Source organism: Oncorhynchus clarkii, chromosome 2 (assembly GCF_045791955.1).
Source record: "Oncorhynchus clarkii lewisi isolate Uvic-CL-2024 chromosome 2, UVic_Ocla_1.0, whole genome shotgun sequence".
NCBI lineage: Eukaryota > Metazoa > Chordata > Actinopteri > Salmoniformes > Salmonidae > Oncorhynchus > Oncorhynchus clarkii.
The window spans coordinates 26,797,114-26,820,555 of NC_092148.1; the positions used below are offsets into that span (position 1 = coordinate 26,797,114).

Below are 23,442 nucleotides of genomic sequence, written 5' to 3' on the forward strand. Positions count from 1 at the left end.
CTAAAACACTTCAGCGAGCAGGCCTTTCTAATCGTCCTGGAAAGATATTGACCTCATTCCGTCAGTAGAGGATGCCTGGTTATTCTTTAAAAGTGCTTTCCTCACCATCTCAAATAAGCATGCCCCATTCAAAAAAAAATAACCAGGAACAGATATAGCCCTTGGTTCTCTCCAGACACTGTGTTAACTAACCTCCAGACGAGCTTCAATGCCATACAACTCTCCTTCCATGGCCTCCAACTGCTCTTAAATGCAAGTAAAACTAATTGCATGCTCTTCAACCGATCGCTGCCCCCACCTGCCTGCCCGCCCGTCCAGCATCACTACTCTGGATGGTACTGACTTAGAATATGTGGACAACTACAAATACGTAGGTGTCTGGTTAGACTGTAAACTCTCCTTCCAGACTCACATTAAGCATCTCCAATCCAAAATTACATCTAGAATCAGCTTCCTATTTCGCAACAAAGCATTCTTCACTCATGCTGCCAAACATACCCTCGTAAAACTGACTATCCTACCGATCCTTGACTTTGGCGATGTCATTTACAAAATAACCTCCAACTCTCTACTCAGCAAATTGGATGCAGTCTATCACAGTGCCATCCGTTTCATCACCAAAGCCCCATATACCACCCACCACTGCGACCTGTATGCTCTCGTTGGCTGGCCCTCACTTCATATTCGTCGCCAAATCCACTGGCTCCATGTTATCTATAAGTCCTTGCTAGGTAAAGCCCCGCCTTATCTCTGCTCACTGGTCACCATAGCAACACCCACCCGCAGCACGCGCTCCAGCAGGTATATTTCACTGGTCACCCCCAAAGCCAATTCCTCCTTTGGCCGCCTTTCCTTCCAGTTCTCTACTGCAAAATGACTGTAACGAATTGCAAAAATCTAATCTGGAGACCCATATCTCCCTCACTATCTTTAAGCATCAGAGCAGCTTACAGATCATTGCAACTGTACATAACCCATCTGTAAATAGCCCATCCAACTATCTCATCCCCATACTGTTATTTATTTTTTATTTTTTGCCCCTTTGCACCCCAGTATCTCTACTTGCACATTCATCTTCTGCACATCCTTCACTCCAGTTTTTATTTGCGAAATTGTAATTATTTCGCCACTACGGCCTATTTATTGCCTTACCTCCCTAATCTTACTTCATTTGCGCACACTGTATACAGACTTTTCTACTGTGCTATTGACTGTAGGATTGTTTATTCCATGTGTAACTCTGTGTTGTTGTTTGTGTCACACTGCTTTGCTTTATCTTGGCCAGGTCGCTGTGTCACGACTTCCGCAGAAGTTGGCTCCCCTGCCTTTTCGGGCGGTGCTCGGGGGTCGTCGTCACCGGCCTACTAGCTGCCACCGATCCCTTTTTCTGTTTGTTTTGTCTTATTAGTTGCACCTGTGTCCTATTATGTTTTCCTGATGGGCTTCCTTATTTAAGGCTAGTAAACCTGCCCTTGTTTTGTGTGGGATTATTCTTGTGTTACGGGTTGTGTTGTTGGGTGTGTTCGCGCTCCGACTGGGTACCCTGTGTTTTAGGTTGGTCCGTATTAAAGTGCACTTCTCCCTTGGAACTCTCTGCTCTCTGCGAATGATTCTTACCTCACACACCTAGTCCCGTGTGACACGCAGTTGTAAATGAGAACTTGTTCTCAACTGGCTTACCTGGTTGAATAAAGTTTCAATAAAAAAAAAATGTAAATACTGTATGTGGGAATGTCTTATGTCCGTCCTTCATGTAGTGTTGGTACATGGAATATTCCTCAACTGCATATATCATAAATTGCTATTGCAAATAGAAGTATTACGTTCAACAGCTGACATTTTCAGATATTATTTTTACAAACGCACTTTGGTGCTTACAATTCATTCTCTATTGTCAAAGATTTGGTGGGCACTGTCATCTGTGATATTTGTGATATGACTTTCTTTTAAGCACGTACTGATGAAACTGTTACTTCATATTTTTTTCTTAAAGTCTATAAACGCTCTACATTCATTCACTCTGTGATAGGGTTGGATCCTATATGCTACTTTTATTATTGTCCTGTAAATGGTTCAGTGCCTATAATTTAGGCTGTGTGTAGAATGGGGCATAAATGAAATGACCTTTACTACTAAATTACTACTAGATTATAGTGATAAGGAAATCAGCATACACATTTGGCTTGTGTATTCATTTGCCTATAACTAATCAGAATTCCCTTATGTTTACACAAAAAAGAGAATACTTCAAAATGAGAAGATCCTGCCATGGATAAGACAACTGGGTGGACATAAAGTGGAAAGGAGGGGTATTAACTCACACCATGCAGCAGGACACCTTCAGCTGTGAGGTCTTTGTAATGCAGGTTTGATAGTTATATTTTCAATAATGAATGGTTAGCTGTTATGTGACAATTAGGTCAAAAACTCTATTTTATGGGCCTCCTGGGTGGCGGAGTGGTCTAGGGCACTGCATCGCAGTGCTAGCTGTGCCACCAGAGACTCTGGGTTCGCGACCGGGTGGTCAGTGGGGCGACGCACAATTGGCCTAGCGTCGTCTGGGTTAGGGAGGGTTTGGCCGGTAGGGATATCCTTGTCTCATCGTGCACTAGCGAGTCCCGGGTGCAGTGCACGCTAACCAGGTCGCCAGGTGCACGGTGTTTCCTCCGACACATTGGTGCGGCTGGCTTCCGGGTTGGATGCGCGCTGTGTTAAGAAGCAGTGCGGCTTGGTTGGGTTGTGTTTCGGAGGACGCATGGCTTTCGACCTTCGTCTCTCCAGAGCCCGTATGGGAGTTGTAGCGATGAGACAAGATAGTAACTACTAACAATTGGATACCACGAAAAGGGTATCATCCCCTCCCAAAGTGATATGGAACTTTCAAAAACACATGGAGCAACTGCGAAAAGAAATGACTGAGGATATACTAAAAGGTCTGGTATGTAATGACATTTAATTCAAAGTAAATGTAAATTCTTTATTTTTATGTAGTTGTGTGGGAAAGCCATATGTTCAGTTCATGCCTATGATTTCAGAGTTCACAAGAGTGTGCAATATACCCTTCTATATTGCACACTCTTGTGAACTCTGAAATCATAGGCATGAACTGAACATATGGCTTTCCCACACAACTACATAAAAATAAAGAATTTACGTTTACTTTGAATTAAATGTCATTACATACCAGACCTTTTAGTATGTAAACAGCACTAGTGCATTGCAACACTGTAATGTAAAGGCAGATATCTTTTGTTTGACAAATGAATAATGAATATTGAGTGGTCCAGTAGAGAAAGGCTGAGGGACTTTATAGTAAGCGTTCTCGGGGAACAACTAGAAACACTCTTGATGCAAGTCTTTAACACATAGTTTATTCTCGTGAGGAGCTGTATTGAAATATAACATGGAAACACAAACACTCTCATTCATACTCATTCACTGCTGTGTTGGGCAAAACTAATTTCCTCAAATTGCAATAAACACATTTAAAGCACCCAAAAGCTTTTGGGGTTTTGAATATCATCCAAATGATTGTGCAGTCAACATACAAATCTGCCCACTCTGTAAGCTTAATATCATACAACAAACATTGGAATTAGTTTTTATAGCATTATGCAACTGAATTGACACCTCTGTTATTCACATACAATATTTTCTTTTAAATTACTGATGCAGTCATCGATACAGATGGTACTGTCAGCTCAGACCATAACAGAACAAAATGGTCATGCCTGGTCTGGCCAGGTGAATAAGAAGCAAAAGCCATTGCACTATAGGGCTACACCACATGCTCTGAGCCATTTGAGCCCATCTCTCCAGCATGTGTATCTCTCAGGTTCCCAGAATCCCAGGCAGCTCAGTCCTCTGGTCTTCCATGCGTCCTCCCTGGACACTCAGCAGTAAGGAAAAGAAGTCTTCATCATCCATAGGGCCCGGGGCCGCACTGCGCTGCTCCTCCAGCCTACCTTGGGCCTGAAGTACAGAGACAGACAGAAACACCACATGGCTTGATGCCAATTTTACACTGGACCTGAGGTACGGAGACAAGACATTACATCTACGTAACACCATATGAAATGGTATGTTGTTACACCATACAACATAATACCTAAAGCCCATGTTACAGCACATGACACACAGGTGTAGGATATTCATTTGACCAGTAAAATAATCCTGCAGCAACAGCATTTGAATGTTTAGTCCATAATGTTGCATGATCGGTGGTTAGGCTATAAACTGGCCAAAATTAAGCTACATGAAAATTACAATACTGTTAATATAACTGTGTTAGTGCTGGTTTTTGTTCATTTATTTAAATCCCAAAGCTCATCTGCATTTTTTGGGGTGCAGGAAAATTCTCAGCAACAACAGAGTGGTCAAATGAAGATCCTTCATCTGTAATGACAATGTAGCACTGTAACATGATATCAACGTAACACCATATGACATGATGCCTACATTATATTTTGCTTATGACAATAACAAAATAGTGTTTTGGTCAAATTGACTACGGGCAGCTTGGGTGATTACAGTTATTATTATTTTTTATTTAACCTTTTTTTAATTAGACAAGTAATTTAAGAACACATTCTTAATTATTTATGATGGCCAGTTACTTACCTGCGACATGAGAATCATATTGTACAAGTCCTCGTTCTGCACTGCAATTGGAGCAGACTTTTTGGGCTTTGTATCTTTTACGCTGCTCCTCTTCTTATTGGCTTTCGGCTTAGGGGGTGGGGTGTCATGTAGTTCCGCCCGCTGGTCGTCAAGCCGACGGCCTTGGGAGGTAGCCAGCAAGTCAAAGAACTCATCTTTCTGCAGCGAGGTCATTGAGGAGAAATGCACTGTTGGGAATGGAAGGGGAGGAAAGAGAGTGGAGACATGCTACATTTAGTGGCCTAGTTCAGTTGGTGTCCTAGTTAATCATTCAAGCAATTTTATTTCAATATTTCACTAATGTACAGAAGACATCCTAATATCTGTCTCTGCCACCGTTATATGATAGAAGTGCTTCAATGGATGTTGGTACCGTACAGTTATTTACAGCTTTTCCCCTTCATGAGTCAGCGTGTTTATGGGGAAACAAGGGAAGCTAATTGCAACAGCTTTTATGTTTACCACAGTCACTTAGTTAGTTATGATTACAGGGAGTTTTTTTCACATTCTATCACCTCTGTGGGCTCTGTGGGCCGGAATGTAGGTGTTGGGTTCAGAATGGCACCTTCTCCTCCCTCTGAACGAGCACCGTTGGTCATTGAGTCGTCTTCCTTCTTGCAGAGTAAAAACCAGGTCATACAGAGCGTCTGGGAAGTAAGGGGTTAACCGTTGAGCCTGGGAAAGACAGGTGGCAGGTGGCAGAAAGAGTAGCCATTATCAAGGATTTCAAAATGGGTGGTATCACTACTCATTTCAAACACGCTGGCATTTCCACACCTACAAATTCTGTAACCACAAAATGAACCCCTCATTCTTCCACCACTGGGGTGTTGTTTGTTCTTTTTCTATATACGAAAGAAAACCCTTCTACATCAAACTAATGCTACATCAAAAATGTTTAGACTGGTATTCGGTCACTAACGGAATTATTGTAATTGTGGGCACAAGGGAAATGTCTGTATTTTTTTGTGAAAGCAAATGTTATAAACCTGTTTTTGGGCATGCTCTGGGCTCAGCGTATCTTTGGGCAACTGGTCAGAGGGAAGATGTATATTTGTGCCAACTTGTAATCCTTGTGATGGTTTGTCCGTCTCCAAATCATGTTCTGTTGTTTTGTATTTTTCTGTTATATCCACCATCACCATCCCCTCTTTCTTGCATTCCATTTTCTGTCTATCCATTACCAATTCATCCATCCCTTTAATGTGCTCAACCCCCTCCTCTGTCCCAGTCTCTCCTTTTGCTTGATTTATTTGGTTATCCTTTTTTCTTTTGTCTCCATCTCCACTTTCAGTGTTGGCTTTTCCAATCTGTCCATGTCTGGCAGTGGCATCCTCTTCCGCACTGGAGTCTTCATCGTTGCTCTTGCCTGTTATTGGCTCTGTCCCTCCCTCAACAACTCTCCCAACATCCCCCTCCTTAATAATGATTAGATCCTCCAAATGCTCCTCTTCTACTGTTTCAACTTTGACCCCTGGGTATTCCATGACAACCTCCATTCACGTCTGTCTCAGTGTAAACCTGACAGAAATGAGATAAGACAAATATATCAACTGAAGTTCTGTTGTACATTATTAGGATTGTTTAACTGGTTGTAAGAAAATGTTTTAGGTAATCTAATAGAGTTTCTTAAAATGTTAACTCGCAACAACACATGTAGAAGACCTCTAGTTTGACACAGACTGAACGGCCACTGTATCTGTAAGCATAATATAGTAGAATCTCAAGAGGGGTGTTTATGAAAAACCAGTACTGGTTTCCTGCTCACTTCTTTAAGGCACTAAATTCCTATCTTGGATTGTACTTGCCCGCCTGCTAATCATTACCTTACCCACCCACGCTCTCAATAAGTCTATCGTACCTGTGTTTGGCTGGAGTTCAGTTTCTGATAAACATCAGCTTCTTGTGTCCACACTGATTAGGGATGGCATCACTGATTCACGACAGTTTTCTTCGTGAGAACTAATTGCTATCAGTTATGCTTCACATATCACCGTGACGAGCTCTTTCTCACTCTCTCTCTCTGCCTGCCTGTCAGCCCTCTAGTCTCTTCCTGTTCCTCTTACCCCAACCCACCCCTATTTATTTGTCCCCTATCTCTTTACGTCATGGCATTATGAGATATTACCTTAAAAAGTGAAGTGGTGCGATGTTATAGCCAGTGGTGTGATGATATCAAATAGTCTTGTTTTTAAACAAAGCCAAATCTCATAATTTGAGATGAACATCAGAAAGGGGGAAATGGCTATGAAGTTTTGCTCTGCTCATGTTGCATTTTCAGCCGAACAGCATACAGTCAGAAACAGCAACATGTTGAAACAGGCCCACTGTTATTCTGACAGGGGCTGTGGTTTGACATACTTCCTGTTGACTTGCAGCTAAAGGAGAAGTAGACAAAGTGTGAGAGAGAGAAAGAGAGAGAGAGAGAGAGAGAGAGAGAGAGAGAGAGAGAGAGAGAGAGAGAGAGAGAAAGGAAGGAAGGAAGAGAGAGTCAGATGTGAGATGTGAGATGTTGATTCTTTTTGGTGAAGTGAGAGAACAGCGGGGAGGGTAATTGTTAATTTGGGTATATTCATATATGACTTGTCTGAACTATTCTGTAGTTCAAAAAGTGTTCTGCTGTTGTGTATGAAACTTGATCACGGTGAATTAATTTGTCAAATTTGTCAAATCTATTAATATCATGGAGTGCATGTATTGTCTGTATTGTCCTGTGTGGTGAGAGTAGGCAACAACACATCTGCCACGCTGACTCTCAAACTCTTTTGACTCATCACATACACAGCTGCTACTGCTTATTATCTATCCTCTTGCCTAGTAATTTTACCCCAACCTACAGTTGAAGTCGGAAGTGTACATACACCTTAGCCAAATATATTTAAACTCAGTTTTTCACAATTACTGACATTTAATCCTAGTAAAAATTCCCTGTCTTAGGTCAGTTAGGATCACCAGTTTATTTTAAGAATTTCAAATGTCAGAATAATAGTAGAGAGAATGAGTTATTTCAGCTTTATTTCTTTCATCACATTCCCGGTGGGTCAGAAGTTTACATACACTCAATTGGTATTTGGTAGCGTTGCCTTTAAATTGTTTAACTTGAGTCAAACGTTCCAGGTAGCCTTCCACAAGCTTCCCACAATAAGTTGGTTGAATTTTGGCCCATTCCTCCTGACAGAGCTGGTGTAACTGAGTCAGGTTTGTAGGCCTCCTTGCTCGCACATGCTTTTTCAGTTCTGCCCACAAATGTTCTATGGGATTGAGGTCAGGGCTTTGTGATGGCCACTCCAATACCTTGACTTTGTTGTCCTTAAGCCATTTTGCAACAACTTTGGAAGAATACTTGGGGTCATTGTCCACTTGGAAGACCCATTTGCGACCAAGCTTTAACTTCCTGACTGATGTCTTGCGATGTTGCTTCAATATATCCACATAATTTTCCTACCTCATGACATCTATTTTGTGAAGTGCACCAGGTCCTCCTGCAGCAAAGCACTCCACCACATGATGCTGCCACCCCTGTGCTTCACAGTTGGGATGGTGTTCTTTGGCTTGCAAGCCTTCCCCTTATTCCTCCAAACATAACAATGGTCATTATGGCCAAACAGTTCTATTTTTGTTTCATCAGACCAGAGGACATTTCTCCAAAAAGTATGATTTTTGTCCCCATGTGCAGTTGCAAACCTTTGCTGTTGTTCTGGGATTGATTTGCACTTTTCGCACCAAAGTACGTTCACCTCTAGGAGACAGAACACGTCTCCTTCCTGAGGGGTATGATGGCTGCGTGGTCCCATGGTGTTTATACTTGCGTACTATTGTTTGTTCAGATGAACGTGGTACCTTCAAGCATTTGGAAATTGCTCCCAAGGATGAACCAGACTTGTGGAGGTCTACAATTTTTTTCTGAGGTCTTGGCTGATTTCTTTTGATTTTCCCATGATGTCAAGCAAAGGGGTAAGTTTGAAGGTAGGCCTTGAAATACATCCACAGGTACACCTCCAATTGACTCAAATTATGTCAATTTGCCTATCAGAAGCTTCTAAAGCCATGACATTTTCTGGAATTTTCCAAGCTGTTTAAATGCACAGTCAACTTAGTGTATGTAAACTTCTGACCCACTGGAATTGTGATGCAGTGAATTATAAGTTAAATAATCTGTCTGTAAACAAGTGTTGGAAAAATTCCTTGTAAATAAGAATAAAAGAGAGCCGCACACTCTAGGAGCTCAGATGCAAAAATGTAATTTCGAAACGTTGGTAATTCAATTTTTGCATCTGAGCTTCTAGAGTGTGCGGCTCTCTTTTATTCTTATTTTCAAGTTTTCTACTCCGCTAGCCAGCACCTCGCCTAAATAGGTGTGCATTTCTTTTTCTTCTAGATCGTAAAAATTCCTTGGGTCATGCACAAAGTAGATGTCCTAACCGACTTGCCAAAACTACAGTTTGTTAACAAGAAATTTGTGGAGTGGTTGAAAAACGATTTTTAATGACTCCAACCTAAGAGTATTTAAACTTCCGACTTCAAATGTATATGTAAATCTACCTCAGTTACCTCCTAGTAACCCCTGCATGTCAACTCAACAGGGTTCAATTCTCGGGCTGACTCTTTTCTCTGTATATATCAATGATGTCGCTCTTGCTGCGGGTGATTCCCTGATCCACTTCTACGCAGACGACACCATTCTGTATACATCTGGCCCTTCTTTGGACACTGTGTTAACGAACCTCCAAACGAGCTTCAATGCCATACAACACTCCTTCCGTGGCCTCCAACTGCTCTTAAACACTAGTAAAACTAAATGCATGCTTTTCAACCGATCGCTGCCCGCACCCGCCCGTCCGACTAGCATCACTACTCTGGACGGTTCTGACTTAAAATATGTGGACAACTACAAATACCTAGGTGTCTGGCTAGACTGTAAACTTTCTTTCCAGACTCGTATTAAACATCTCCAATCCAAAATGAAATCTAGAATCGTAAACTGACTATCCTACCGATCCGGCGATATCATTTACAAAATAGACTCCAACACTCTACTCAGCAAACTGGATGCAGTCTATCGCAGTGCCATCCGTTTCGTCACCAAAGCCCCATATACCACCCACCACTGCGACCTGTATGCTCTCGTTGGCTGGCCCTCGATACATATTCGTCGCCAGACCCACAGGCTCCAGGTCATCTATAAGTCTTTGCTAGGTAAAGCTCCGCCTTATCTCAGCTCACTGGTCACGATAACAACACCCACCCGTAGCACGTGCTCCAGCAGGTATATTTCACTGGTCACCCCCAAAGCCAATTCCTCCTTCGGCTGCCTTTCCTTCCAGTTCTCTGCTGACAATGACTGAAAAAAATCGCTGAAGTTGGAGACTTATATCTCCCTCACTAACTTTAAACATCAGCTTTCGGAGCAGCTAACTGATCGCTGCAGCTGTACACAGCCCATCTGTAAATAGCCCATCCAATTTACCTATCTCATCCCCATATTGTTTTTATTTACCTTTTTCTCTTTTGCACACCAGTATTTTCTACTTGCACATCATCATCTGCTCATCTATCACCCCAGTGTTCATTTGCTAAATTGTAATTACTTCGCTACTATGGCCTATTTATTGCCTTACCTCCTCACGCCAGTTGTGCACACTTTATATAGACTTTTTTTATTTCTTCTATTGTGTTATTGACTGTACGTTTGTTTATTCCATGTGTAACTCTGTGTTGTTGTTTGTGTCGCACTGCTTTGCTTTATCTTGGCCAGGTCACAGTTGTAAATGCGAACTTGTTCTCAACTGGCCTACCTGGTTAAACAAATGTGAAATTAAATGAAATTAAAAAATAAACTCTGTACTGGTAACCCGTGTTACCAAGTTATCATTACCCATGGTGTATTTATTCTTTGTGTTATTATTTTTCTATTTTTGTCTCTACATTGTTGGGATGGGCCCGAAAGTAAGAATTTCACTGTTAGTCTACACCTGTTGTTTACAAAGCATGTGACAAAGGGCCCGAGAGTTAGGATTTCACTGTTAGTCTACATCTGTTGTTTACGAAGCATGACAAATAAAATGTGATGGAAAAAATTGTTGATGATTTGATTGGTGAAGACCTGTGACCTTATTATGAAGCTGATGCATTATTACATTAACTAATATGAAATCAGAAGATGATCCCGCCCCCATCATGGATGCAAATGCTCAATGTATTAGGCTACTTGCAGAATGAAAGATCCCCCTCTTCTCTCTTTTTCTGTTTCTGTTTCTCTTTTACACATACACATAGGCCTACACACGCCGTTGCCTCATAGTTATATCCATTTACCTGATTGTTCAGAATAATTACTTTGTTTAAAGTCATAGCTATGAATATCCCTAGTACAGTAGCCTATGGGCTCTGTCTGGAGTACAATTCGAATTTTATTAACATTCTTGTTCGAGACTTTCTTTGTCAATCGCTAGGGGACTCTAGTGCAGGCCTGCTATAGTGTTTGAGTTTTGAAGGGTGTGATTACTCGTCCGCGCCACTGTGTGCGGCTCAGGATGTTGCAGCAGCAGCCTCTCACTGGCAACGGGCCCTCTAACGGCCGGGGCCTTGGCCTGAGCTCTCACCCCGGTATGCATCCTCTAAACTCGGTTCATCCATCTTCCCACCACCGCTCCGACGGAGACACGGGCCACGAAGGTGCAGAAAATGGACATGAAAGCCGCAGAGACATTGGCGACATATTGCAGCAAATCATGACCATCACCGACCAAAGTTTGGACGAAGCACAAGCAAAGTTAGTCACAATTGTTTATAACTTATTCAGATTTAGTCACACATTTCTGCAAATTTGCTCAATGGCCAAGAGTTAGCTAAAGTTTTCAGAAGTTTTCAATTTTTTTCTACTTTGAAGTTTTTTAATAAGCTAGCTAGGTAGCCAACGTTGCTAGCTAGCTAATTGGCTTTATGTCATGATATGTTGTTTATTAAATAGTTATTACTTATTCTTTTGGGCTATTTACACGCCTGTTGTTGTGATTTTTTTTGTGGCTAACTCGATGAAGAGGGTGAATTCTTGCTAAGCTAAAACTGGCCAGTTATCTAGCTATGCTCTTGCTTTATTGTTAGCTTGCTAATGTGTTACTACTAACGCGTTAGCCAGTTAGATTTACATGTATATGAATTGCAAGATATTATAAACGGATTGTGGCCATAATCTTGGCATTATCTATTTCATGCTACATTTGTTCTACGAATAAAATGTTAACATATTAGCTACATATTGTAGCTTGCTGCTAGCTAGCCATAGCATTACGTAGCCAACGTTAGCATAGCAGGCTACAGTGAACTCCAGTCAAAAGGTCACGAACAACAGAGCCGATGTTTGTTGTTGTGAATGACATCTAGTTAACGTTAGCTAGCTAAATAAAGCGTGTGAAAGCAGGGAGCTAGCTAACAAACAAATAGCTAGCTAACTAACAAATATTTTGTTCGTGCTAATGGCTCGTTGCTAAATAGCTGACTAGATATACAGCTACAGTAGCTAACGTTAGTTAGCTAGCTAACAATAACAATAATATGTTTTTCCAATCGTCAGAAAACACGCATTGAATTGCCATCGAATGAAACCAGCTTTGTTCAGCGTCTTATGTGAGATCAAAGAGAAAACAGGTAAGTTAATTTTCACTAATTGAAACCCTTTGTTTGATTTTAAACTTGTTGCTAATTCGTTTAAAAGTTTCTGGCCATCTGTGATGAAACAGAAGAAGATGTTGGCTCCATCACAATAATAATGAGTTGCGCATAATCCATGCAGTTAGATGACAGTTAGAAAATTATTTAGCTATTTTACATTTTCAACAAAGATGTATTGTGTATGATGACTTTTCAACAAGATGACCCTTCCTTTATTTGTTTCATCCACAAAGTGCTTCTCCAAGTCTGTACCTCAGAGGGATAATATTTTAATATACACTGAACAAAAATGTAAACACAACATGTAAAGTGTCCCATGTTTCATGAGCTGAAATAAAATATCCCATAAATTTTCCATACAAATTTTTGTGCACAAATTTGTTTACATCCCTGTTAGTGAGCATTTCTCCTTTGCCAAGATAATCAATCCACCTGACAGGTGTGGCATATCAGGAAGCTGATTAAACTGCATGATCATTACACAGGTGCACCATGTGCGGAGGACAGTAAAAGGCCACTCTAAAATGTGCAGTTATGTCACAGATAACTTTAGGTAGTGTGCAATTGGTATGCAGACTGCAGGAATGTCCACCAGAGCTGTTGCCAGAGAAAGTACTGTTAATTTCTCTACCATAAGCTGCCTCTAACGTTGTTTTAGAGAATTTGGCGGTACATCCAACCAGCCTCACAAAGCAGACAATGTGTAACAACGCCAGCCCATGACCTCCACATCCGGCTTCTTCACCTGCGGGATTGTCTGAGAACAGCCATCCGGACTGGTGATGAAACTGTGGGAATGTACAACAGAATAATTTCTTTACCTGACTTCAGTTCGGCGGCGTAATCGACTTCAGTGGGCAAATGCTCACCTTCATTGGATTTGGCACGCAGGAGAAGTGTGCTCTTCGCGGATGAATCCCAGTTTTCACTGTACCGGGCAGATGGCAGACAGTGTGTATGGTGTCATGTGGGCGAGTGGTTTGCTGTTGTGCGTTGTGAACAGAGCACCCTATGGTGGCGGTGTGATTATGGTATGGGCAGGCATAAGCTACGAACAACGAACACAATTATATATGGAAATTTGAATGCACAGAGATACCATGGCGAGATCCTGAGGCCCATTGTCGTGCCATTCATATGCCGCCATCATCTCATGTTTCGCATGATAATGTAAGGCCCCATGTCACAAGGATCCTTATATGAACTGTAACTCAGTAACATATTTGAAATTGTTGCATGCTGCATTTATATTTTTGTTCAGTGTAATAGGAGACATTGCAACTTAGTTTACCATGAATCAGATTGACAGACCTCTTTTGTTGCAGGCCTATCAATGCGAAATGCTCAGGAGGAAGAATCACAGGACCCACAGCTGGTGCGATTGGATAACATGCTGCTGGCGGAGGGTGTGGCTGGGCCGGAGAAAGGTGGCGGGGCGGCAGCGGCGGTGTCCGCAGCCACCAGCTCTGGAGGCATGTCTCCAGACAGCTCACTGGAACACTCAGACTACAAAAGCAAGTTGAGCCAGATTCGCAACATCTATCACACTGAGATGGAGAAATATGACCAGGTACTTTTCTAGTTGTTGTTTTTTTTTCAAGCAGTGGGGCAGTCCCAATCCTTTTGTATTGTTTTTTTGCTTTATTGAAGAGATAGTAAAGTGTTGGAAAGACGGGGAAGATAGAGGGAGGGTGAGTCAAAGAGCAGTGGGCCGGATTCAAACTCATATCGACTCTGACATACACTGTACATGTGTGCTGGGGTCAGTGGCTGTACTTGATTTGAGGTGGAGGGACTTGACACTTTGCACACACTGAAAATTACACCCTTTAGCGAAGTAAACTAAAATGAGGTGATGTTATAATTTAGGTGAGATAATTGAACATGAACATAAATTACCGACGTCAACAGTGTCGGCCCGCTGTTGACTTCCATCCTTTGAGCTCAACTGACTGTCATATCTGTCTCCAATCCCCCCTCTCGCTCTCTCTCTCCGTGTCTCCTGTAGGCCTGTAGTGAGTTCACTACCCACGTGATGAACCTGCTGAGGGAGCAGTCACGTACGCGGCCGGTGTCACCGAGGGAGATTGAGCGCATGGTGGCCATCATCCACCGCAAGTTCAGCTCCATCCAGACACAACTCAAGCAGAGCACCTGCGAGGCCGTCATGATCCTGAGGTCCCGCTTCCTCGACGCCAGGTCAGCGTGTAACACTGTTATTGGGGTGACATAACACCTGTCAAAACTTGCCATGACAGTGAATGACAATTCATATACAGGTAGTATTTTTAATGAAGAATAAAACATTCCATAAATAAACAGTGGTTCATGGTCATACCAGTCATATTTCAAATCAAATTTATTTGTCACATACACATGGTTAGCAGATGTTAATGCGAGTGTAGCGAAATGCTTGTGCTTCTAGTTCCGACAATGCAGTAATAACCAACAAGTAATCTAACTAACAATTCCAAAACTACTACCTTATACACACAAGTGTAAAGGGATAAAGAATATGTATATAAAGATATATGAATGAGTGATGGTACAGAGCGGCATAGGCAAGATGCAGTAGATGGTATCGAGTACAGTATATACATATGAGATGAGTATGTAAACAAAGTGGCATAGTTTAAAGTGGCTAGTGATACATGTATTACATAAAGATGCAGTAGATGATATAGAGTACAGTATATACGTATACATACATATGAGATGAATAATGTAGGGTATGTAAACGTTATATTAAGTAGCATTGTTTAAAGTGGCTAGTGATATATTTTACATCAATTCCCATGATTATTTGCAGAGCATAATCATGTTATTACAGTGCAGGTTGTGAATGACTATTGTGTGTCAATATCAGTTGTTACTGTAGTTGTGAAACGTATACTTCTGCCTGGGTTGCATGACTACTCTCAACACACTCACCTTTGTGTTGTCAGGCGTAAGAGACGAAACTTCAGCAAGCAGGCGACGGAAGTCCTGAATGAGTATTTCTACTCCCATCTCGCCAACCCTTACCCCAGTGAAGAGGCCAAAGAAGAACTAGCCAAACAGTGTAGCATCACTGTCTCTCAGGTAACCTTGTGTCATATATTTACTATTAGCTCACCCGTTGATACGCCCATATACAGTTGACTCCATTGACCAGCCTCTTACTGGCTTGTTAACTGAACAGGTGTGCAACTGGTTTGGAAACAAGAGAATCCGCTACAAGAAGAACATTGGGAAGTTCCAAGAGGAGGCCAACATCTATGCCATGAAGACGGCCATCGTGGCGACACAGAGCGAGGACTCTCCACACACGCCCAACTCAACAGGTAAGAGCTGAGGAAAGGAAGCCAGGCCTAGTGATACAAACTGTTTTGAGTTTATGGTTCATTTGGTAGTAGAAATGGATGGGTTGTTAGTGTTTTTCTGTTACGGAGCAGCAAGAGGAATATATATATATTCTGTTGAGTCTGTCACTGAACTTAAAGGGTACACCATATTTAAAGGGATGGCTTAAAATAAATGTGCTGAAACCCCTATTGAATGAAACATCTGTTGACCAGCAAGTGGGAGGGTTTTCAGCGGTTGAATTACATTTAATCAGCACACGCAAGGGAACCATGTCTGCAAAGCCCGTTACGCAACTGAATAAGATATGTCTGAATTACAACTACTGAGAAGTGCATTGGAAAGGCCTGCTTGAGAAAGGTGTCATTTTCTAAGTTGGAATTGGGCCTTTTGTTCTGTCTTGCCAACTCCTTGCCCAACAATAGAATTTGGTTTTACAGCGCAATCAGATCTGGGACGAGGCTGATGTTGTAGGCCTAATAGCCCTTATTAAAGACGTCTCCCCTTTTGTTCCTCCACAGGATCAGATCTGGGACCAGGCTGATGTTGTAGGCCTAATAGCCCTTATTAAAGACGTCTCCCCTTTTGTTCCTCCACAGGATCAGATCTGGGACCAGGTTGATTTAGGCCTAATAGCCTTTATTAAAGACGTCTCCCCTTTTGTTCCTCCACAGGATCGGGGGGCTTCTCACTCACTGGACCAGACCTTTTCCTGGGTGTTCCACCAATGAATGGAGAGCAGCCTGTCTACATGGGAGCACAAGTATGGAACTTCACTGTCATTCACATCATGTTACATATCATCTTTATTTTAGCTCGTAACTAATTGAGAGCACATTCTCATTCACAACAACAACCTTGTGGAGGAGTTGTATTGGAGTGGAGAGGGGTTAATGTAGGTTAATGCCACTACAAGTCACCACATGTCTTTTTCTCTTTGGCAGACTAATGGGAACTGGCAAGGGCAAAACACACCCCCCTCTGCCACTTCCCCAGGAAACGACCACTCAGGGGAGTCTGACTGATGGCCCCGTCCACTTTGTGTCGATGACATAGATGGAAAGAAAACGGAAAAAGACTGAAAGAATGATATCACTCTTACTTGGCTGCAGTTTTTGTATGTCTTTTCTGTTTCTTACTGTCCAATTATATTATGTCCATGTTCATTATGTGTGTGTGTGTGTGTGTGTGTGTGTGTGTGTGTGTGTGTGTGTGATGTTTTGTATTGGGATCATGGGTTTTGTTTTCCACTACTTTATATGTTACTGTGGTATGTGGGCAGGGAGGCTTGGGAAATTGCATTACCATTGTTTTATTAGGCTATATTATTAATGCTGTTACAAATATTTTAGGATTTTAGTTTAAAGGTCAGATATAGTTGCATTTAGAGGATGTGGGGGCAATAGAGAAAATCCAAAGATTTTGTGTGTTTGTTTTCTCTTTTCTACTGGGCTTGTTTGTCTGTGTGTGTCTATATCATGAATGAAGTATGTGTGCTGGTTATGTTAACAGTTTGAATGAGTATATCAACAGTGCTGTCATTCTGTACAGTGAGTGAAAAACACCTGTATTCTCTCTACCTCTTTTACAATAAAGACTCTGTATTCACAGTCAGTTGGTTTGTCTTGATTGGTTGATATTAGCATAAGAGAGACAGGTCACCTCCTAATATGGCAGAAGAAGAAAAAATTGCACATTAATCGTTTATTGATTTAGATATTTAGAGTAATTGAAGTTACTCATTTATTGACTGAGTTTATATCCCTTCTGTCAATCTACTGTTATTTAGGAGCAAGGGACCTTTTACAGAAAATGTAAACAGCACATGATTGACATGATGGTATTTGGGGTAATTTCAGCATGATATCTCACAGCAGAGCCCCCTTACAAAGCTGTTTGGTTAGAGTCAGGCATGTGGTTATTTAGCTTCTCACTTCGGGCTTTCTGTTCTGCCTTTTTAAAACTTGCTGCCTCAATCTCTGGCGCTGCCCTCCTGGGGTTGTCGCTACTATCGACTATTGATCTGCGATCTGATTGGGTGGGAGCATCTGTAGGAGGGACTACGATCACTCTTTCTATGGGCTCAGTGGCTATTTTCTCTGATAAGGCAACATAAGTTGGTTCGGGCTGCTGTGAACTGGAGCGACGCTGCAGTGCATTCTGGGTACAGGAGAAGGACCGCTGTCGAGGAGCAGGCTGGGGTAACAGGAAGTGCGGTGTCGCTGCTCTCGGGACTTCCTGGGGCCTTTCACGATCTTCGTCCTCTGAGGTAACCTCCTGTAGAGTGCTGATTGGTCTTGGTGGACGCCCCATGATTCTTGGGGTAACCAATGCGGTTGCTGATTGGTTGAGCTGTGGCCGCCAGTTCTGAGGGGAAGGGCACTGCACTCTGCCCATTGATAAATCACTGTCAAAAGAAGAGGAAGATCATACGAGTAGGCAGTGATGAATTTGCCTTATCAAGATGAGTAAATTGCTAAATGTTATTGTGAGTAGATGTGCCAAATGCCACAAGACTTTACCTTGGTGGAGGCGAAGACATATCCCGATGCCCTATGACACCAGAGAAGGAGGCACTTCTCCCAGGGAGCCCAGGGGAATTCACCCATTGGCTATACAGAAAGGCATGCTCATCCCACAGCATATCATTGGCTTGCTCCATAGGAATAGGCCCTCTCTGGACCCTGTGAGCTAATAGGAGCTCCAGGACTTGATGATGCATGCCCTCTCGGGCAACATCCAGTGCCCGGCGTCCTCTGCGATCAGACAGATCCTGATTTGCCCCGTTCAGGAGCAGGAACCGGGCGGTGTCGTAGCAACCGTGAAGGGCGGAGAGGAACAGAGCAGTCTCACCCTATCAGATAATGGGAGTGGTATATATCAGAATGGGAGTGTCGAAGCAATAATATTGGAGTACCCTAAAGTTTAAACATTCTACGCAGATTTATCTGAACATAGTTTCTTCGAAGTTCCTCTTCCTAAATCTTCATACAAGTATGTGAAGAATCATTAAAGCAGAGGCTTCTGCTGGCCTTGGTACCTTGTTGTCCTGTAGGTCCACCGCAGCACCGTAGCGAGTGAGGGTTCTTGTCAAGGAGAGGTGGTTAACTGAGCATGCCCAGTGGAGGGCTGATCTCCCTGGGAGAGAGAGTGCATTTCAAGTGGAGGAAGGTAAGGGAAGGAAGGTGGGAGTTCAGCACAGAAAGAGAGGGAGTAAGTCAGCCAGTGAACAAACATTATACAACAGAGTCAAGCCCAAATGGTGAAAGATGGGGAAGAGGGAGATTTTGAAAGGGAGGAAATGAGAATTAAAATGATAGTGAGGGACTAGGGAATCAGCCCGAGAGGGAGAGAGCGAGAGATAGTGTGTGTGTGAGAGAGAGAGAGAGAGAAGGGCAATGAAGGTTAATATGGTACATCCACACTGCCTGGGCACTAGGGCACATTAACTTCTGTATCAGTTTGAGAGGGGGGCAGCAGGGGTGCTGTAGAGAGGAATGGAAGGGAAGAGTGGGAAGCCATGGAGGTTTTACCAGAACAGAAGAGAAGAGAAGGGGCACATGGGGAGGATCAGAGAGAGATGAGGTCAGTTACACTGGTTACTCAAACCCTCAAAGTAATACAATATAGTAATATGTATGTGAGTCAGTGTGTTTATAAGGTCGTTATTACACCCACGGAAGCTACATAACATTTATGGACATTTGTTCCATGCAATATTGATTTTTAAAATACATTTGCACAATAATCATCCCATGACACTCTACAGGGAAGTTCAGTTAACCTGTTTTTTTTACCGTCTAGCCTAAATTTTGGTTCATAATGTAATTGGGAAATTGGGAGAGTAAAGTGATACCAGTGTGGTCTGTGTTGTTGACCGGCACCCCAGCTCGTAGCAGCTCCAGAACCACACGGTCAAGCCCACTCCGGACCGCACGAATCAGGACCACTGACCCATCTGGACCACACCATTGAACCGAAGCAGACTGTCATAATAATGTTTGGTACAGTCAAAATGGAATACTGTAAATAACAACCATCGTAATCTACAATTGAAATAAACATATTGACATTTATGTAGAATATGTATGGAACTCACTTGATTGGGTGTTCTGTGATGTGTCGACAGGACAGCATTTCTCTCCCATCCTCTTGGAGGGGCTAAAAGTGGAGCTGAAAGTCAATTTAGTTACTTGCGTAGTTACGTTGTGCAAACCGTAAATTATTCTGTGACAAATTAATGTAAAGGAACAATGAGTCATTTTACAAGCATATTAATACAGTATGTTAACCATGATCAGGAGGTGACGTTACGTTGTATGGGTGATTGTGGGTGGCTCGGGGGGCTGCGGTAGTGCTTCTGCTCTTGCGTTCGGTGGTCACAGATGGACCTGTTGATGTCCTCCATAGAACTCTGGGTAAAGTCAGTGTCACTTCCAATATCCAGGTCCTTTTTCAGGGGCCTGAAATCATACGTTTATGCTCTGAATAGCAGTACTTTGTGCATACTTAGTGATATGACTACAGTATCACTAGTATTGTGTAAATTAGAGATAGTCCAACACAACAGTTTTATCTAACAGACAGAGTAAAACTGAAAGCCATACAACCCATTACAATGAAGCAAACTGTTATCTGATCACAGCGCTGTTGATTTACTAGACTGAACATCCTCTAACTTCTCCCATAATCATTCATCTTCACTCACCGCAGTCGAAGGGCATCCTCCCCCAGTGGCTCTCTGCGTCTTTTCTTCTCAGCCTCCTTCGCTTTCTTCTTCTTTATCCCATTCCTGCCTTTCTCTCTCCCTGTCCTGCCCCTCTGCTCTCGGTGGGGTGTGTGCTGTGCCCATGCCTTGGCCACATTGGCTCCGCTGTCATTCTCAGTGACAGTGGATCTGTGCCTAACCCTCTCTCCTCCACCCTCCCTCTCCGCTCGTCGTCGTCTCACCCTTCTGATCACCAAGACAACCATCAAGACCAAAGCCAGTACCAGGCCCGTTGCCACGCCGATCACAGCCCATATCCATGGAGGTGTTGCTCCTGTGTGGAGATGGGGGGCAGAGATATTAGGTGGTACTCACTCACACACACACACACACACACACACACACACACACACACACACACACACACACACACACACACACACACACACACACACACACACACACACACACACACACACACACACACACACACAAACTATGTAATAGGATACATACCATCATTAGTGTCCTCCTTTTCCTCAACTGGGTCCTCCTCTCTCCCTCCTATTTCCTCCCCAACCCCTCTTACACTAATAATGGCCTTTAATTCTGGGTGAGAGGGGACCGACACACGAGTCGATGATGTAGCAGCCCGCAGGAAGTTAGCTGCTTCGATGGCGTACGGGAAACAGGTAGAAGGAAGACGGGAGCACGGCCTGTTATCCACTTGCAGGAATAGGAGTGAACTGTTTCAGAGAGATGGGGAGTGAGAACATTGATGAGATGTTAACAAAAGAGACTAGGTTAAAGTTAATAAAAATAGGGGAAGCAAAATCACAATCTCTTCATAGTTACCCGTTTGAGTCATCAGAAGAAGCTTGAGCCAGCAGGTTTTCGAGCTGCTGGGGATTAAAGGTGAAGAGGTCCTTGCTGGGGTCAAGGGGCACCGTGCCGCGCAGTTTGAGGGGTGTCTGCAGGAGGGTGCTGAGGGCCCAGAGAAGGGAACTGTTGGAAAATGTGCCGTGTTGCAGGGGGACGTGGGTGTGCAGGAGCAGGGTACCCTTAGCCCACAGAGGGCTGTGGTGCCTGTGACAGTCACTCCCATCCCAGCCACAGGCGGCACTTTCACAGCCCTGGTCACAGTAAGAGTTGGAATAGTGGTCTCGGCAGTAGTGGATGTGACCTGAACTGAGAGAGGGGATAGTTAGAAGGATGCAGAGAAAGCGTGAACCCCAGCTGAAACATCTGGATGTATACAAAAAGGAAAGTGAAAGAGCAGGGTGCGTTTCATTCCAGGAAAATGCTCTCCCCTCTGCTCTTATTCACTCCCCTCACCATGAATATGAGACTACTGGGTAAGAGTAAGTCACCATATTGCTTTCACATATCCAGTCCTGTCAGATCCATGAAGGAGAGTGAACAAATGGAAGAGGGGATGGAACATCTTCCTGGAATGAAATGCAGCTCAGATCTCCCTGCTGCTACAGTGTCTTACTTGCAGCGTCCTTTGTCCCTCAGACAGTCGAACCCGTCTCTCAGACACTCGGGCTCGGTGCACTCTTTATCACATGACCCATCTCTAAACTTGGCCTCACACTGTCTGGACGGACACTGGGCCCAGGGGTCACCACCAGGAGACGCTGCTGCTACTTGGGGAGGAATCACACACACACACACACGCACACGCACACGCACGCACGCACACACACACACACACACACACACACAGACACAAAGGTTGGATTCCCACTTAATACTAATATACTAACTTAAACTGAATCACTTTTGATAAAAGCATCTATTAATTACAATACTGTATTACTGTATCAAGCAAGAACCTGTGCTTTGACCTACATTTTCAAGCTGTGTATTGTATAGGCCTAGGTGTATCTATCACCACCAAGCATTCATTGTTAACAATGCTTGGTACCGTGCCAGCCAGGCAGGCTATGAAAGGTGTGTCCTTGGCATGAACCATGAAACGGGAAATAGGAGGCCTGACACAAACAGGAAGTTTCCAGGAGAAGCGAATAGCAACAGGAAATGGAGTGGGCTGGGACTGGATGAAGGTCGGAGGTCGTCACCCTGGCGATGAGGAATGGAATGGGACAATGGAGAGGCTTGGCAGGTGTGTGAGGGACAATAAAAGTATAGCACAGGAGAGTTGGGATTGGACATGGTGTACTGTATAGCAGTGAACATTCAAGGAAACACAGTACAATCTTTGACTCTTGTGCAAGCAAAGCACTTTTTGGTCAGTCATATCTTTAAATCAGTGACACATTCACGCAGCATCTTATAAAGTGATGATGAAAGGATGTGAGAGCAGTATATGTCAAGTACGTCACAGTATTTTCTCCTAATGATATATCCTCAGAAATCTATAAAACATAGAAGTGAGAACATCAATGTAAAAAAAAAAGTATGTTTTGTTCCTGGGTTTCAAAATAAAGAAAGTCGCACACTCCATGTATAAACTCCCATCAATTTAATGGGTATTTATCAACGTTTCGGCATCACTGTGCATTCCTCAGGGTTGCTAGGAAGTACCATGTAGGACTTCCTCTCTTTAGTCAATTACCTAGTAGAGACTTTACCTCACTCTCACAGGTATCGAACATCATATCAACAAGATAATAGCTGGAAGATGGACTCACCTTGACAGCACCTGCTCAAACCCAACAGAACAGCCGTCCACAGCACCAGCATCATTAAGGCAGGCAGGTCCCAGAGAGGATGGAGATGGCAGTAGCCTACTCTCTCTCACTATCCTCCCAGCTGTACCAGTGCGGTTACTAGGTCCAATGCCTTGGTCCAGCTATGGCAGGTCCGGCAGGACTGTACTCCGCTACAGTGTTGTGGGGTATCTCTCTGGGTCTCTTCTGGAGAACTTATTGTCTCACTGCGCTCCTGACCATGTTCGCAATGGGACCATGTGAACAGTTTATATCTAAAGTGGTACACCCCAACTTCCAGTGCTGCTACCACCCACCTCTCTCTCTCTAATTATTTTTCAGAAGCACTGCGGATATGTGGACAACTTCCTGACACTGTGTGGAAAA

General features: G+C 43.2%; 3 protein-coding genes across 5 annotated transcripts; 1 reads left to right on the forward strand and 2 right to left on the reverse strand.

Moving 5' to 3' along the window:
• Positions 1 to 3,355: 3,355 nt before the first annotated feature.
• Positions 3,356 to 6,720, reverse strand: LOC139380610 (uncharacterized). The gene is made up of 5 exons (XM_071123471.1): positions 6,521 to 6,720; positions 5,649 to 6,180; positions 5,175 to 5,334; positions 4,621 to 4,847; positions 3,356 to 3,972 (listed from the first exon to the last, which is right to left on the reverse strand). Exons 2-5 carry the CDS (start codon positions 6,156 to 6,158, stop codon positions 3,832 to 3,834), a joined length of 1,038 nt encoding a protein of 345 aa, XP_070979572.1. The 5' UTR covers positions 6,159 to 6,180; positions 6,521 to 6,720; the 3' UTR covers positions 3,356 to 3,831.
• Positions 6,721 to 10,904: 4,184 nt separating this feature from the next.
• Positions 10,905 to 17,282, forward strand: LOC139365520 (pre-B-cell leukemia transcription factor 1-like). Its single transcript, XM_071102816.1, has 8 exons — positions 10,905 to 11,431; positions 12,233 to 12,306; positions 13,656 to 13,900; positions 14,339 to 14,529; positions 15,276 to 15,411; positions 15,512 to 15,653; positions 16,347 to 16,435; positions 16,617 to 17,282. The coding sequence occupies exons 1-8, from the start codon at positions 11,193 to 11,195 to the stop codon at positions 16,695 to 16,697; spliced, it is 1,197 nt and encodes a 398-aa protein (XP_070958917.1). The 5' UTR covers positions 10,905 to 11,192; the 3' UTR covers positions 16,698 to 17,282.
• Positions 17,275 to 23,382, reverse strand: LOC139365484 (neurogenic locus notch homolog protein 1-like). 3 transcript variants are annotated; one of them, XM_071102814.1, is made up of 11 exons: positions 23,038 to 23,382; positions 21,876 to 22,026; positions 21,236 to 21,568; positions 20,897 to 21,126; positions 20,381 to 20,714; positions 19,987 to 20,135; positions 19,772 to 19,845; positions 19,529 to 19,658; positions 18,713 to 18,810; positions 18,195 to 18,526; positions 17,275 to 18,079 (listed from the first exon to the last, which is right to left on the reverse strand). In XM_071102814.1, the coding sequence occupies exons 1-11, from the start codon at positions 23,090 to 23,092 to the stop codon at positions 17,557 to 17,559; spliced, it is 2,409 nt and encodes an 802-aa protein (XP_070958915.1). In that variant the 5' UTR covers positions 23,093 to 23,382; the 3' UTR covers positions 17,275 to 17,556. The 3 variants fall into 3 exon arrangements, with proteins under 3 accessions (XP_070958915.1, XP_070958914.1, XP_070958916.1); XM_071102813.1 differs by having other exon boundaries at positions 17,360 to 18,079; positions 21,876 to 22,029; positions 23,038 to 23,337; XM_071102815.1 differs by having other exon boundaries at positions 17,360 to 18,079; positions 19,772 to 19,833; positions 21,876 to 22,029; positions 23,038 to 23,308.
• Between the last annotated feature and the right edge of the window lie 60 nt (positions 23,383 to 23,442).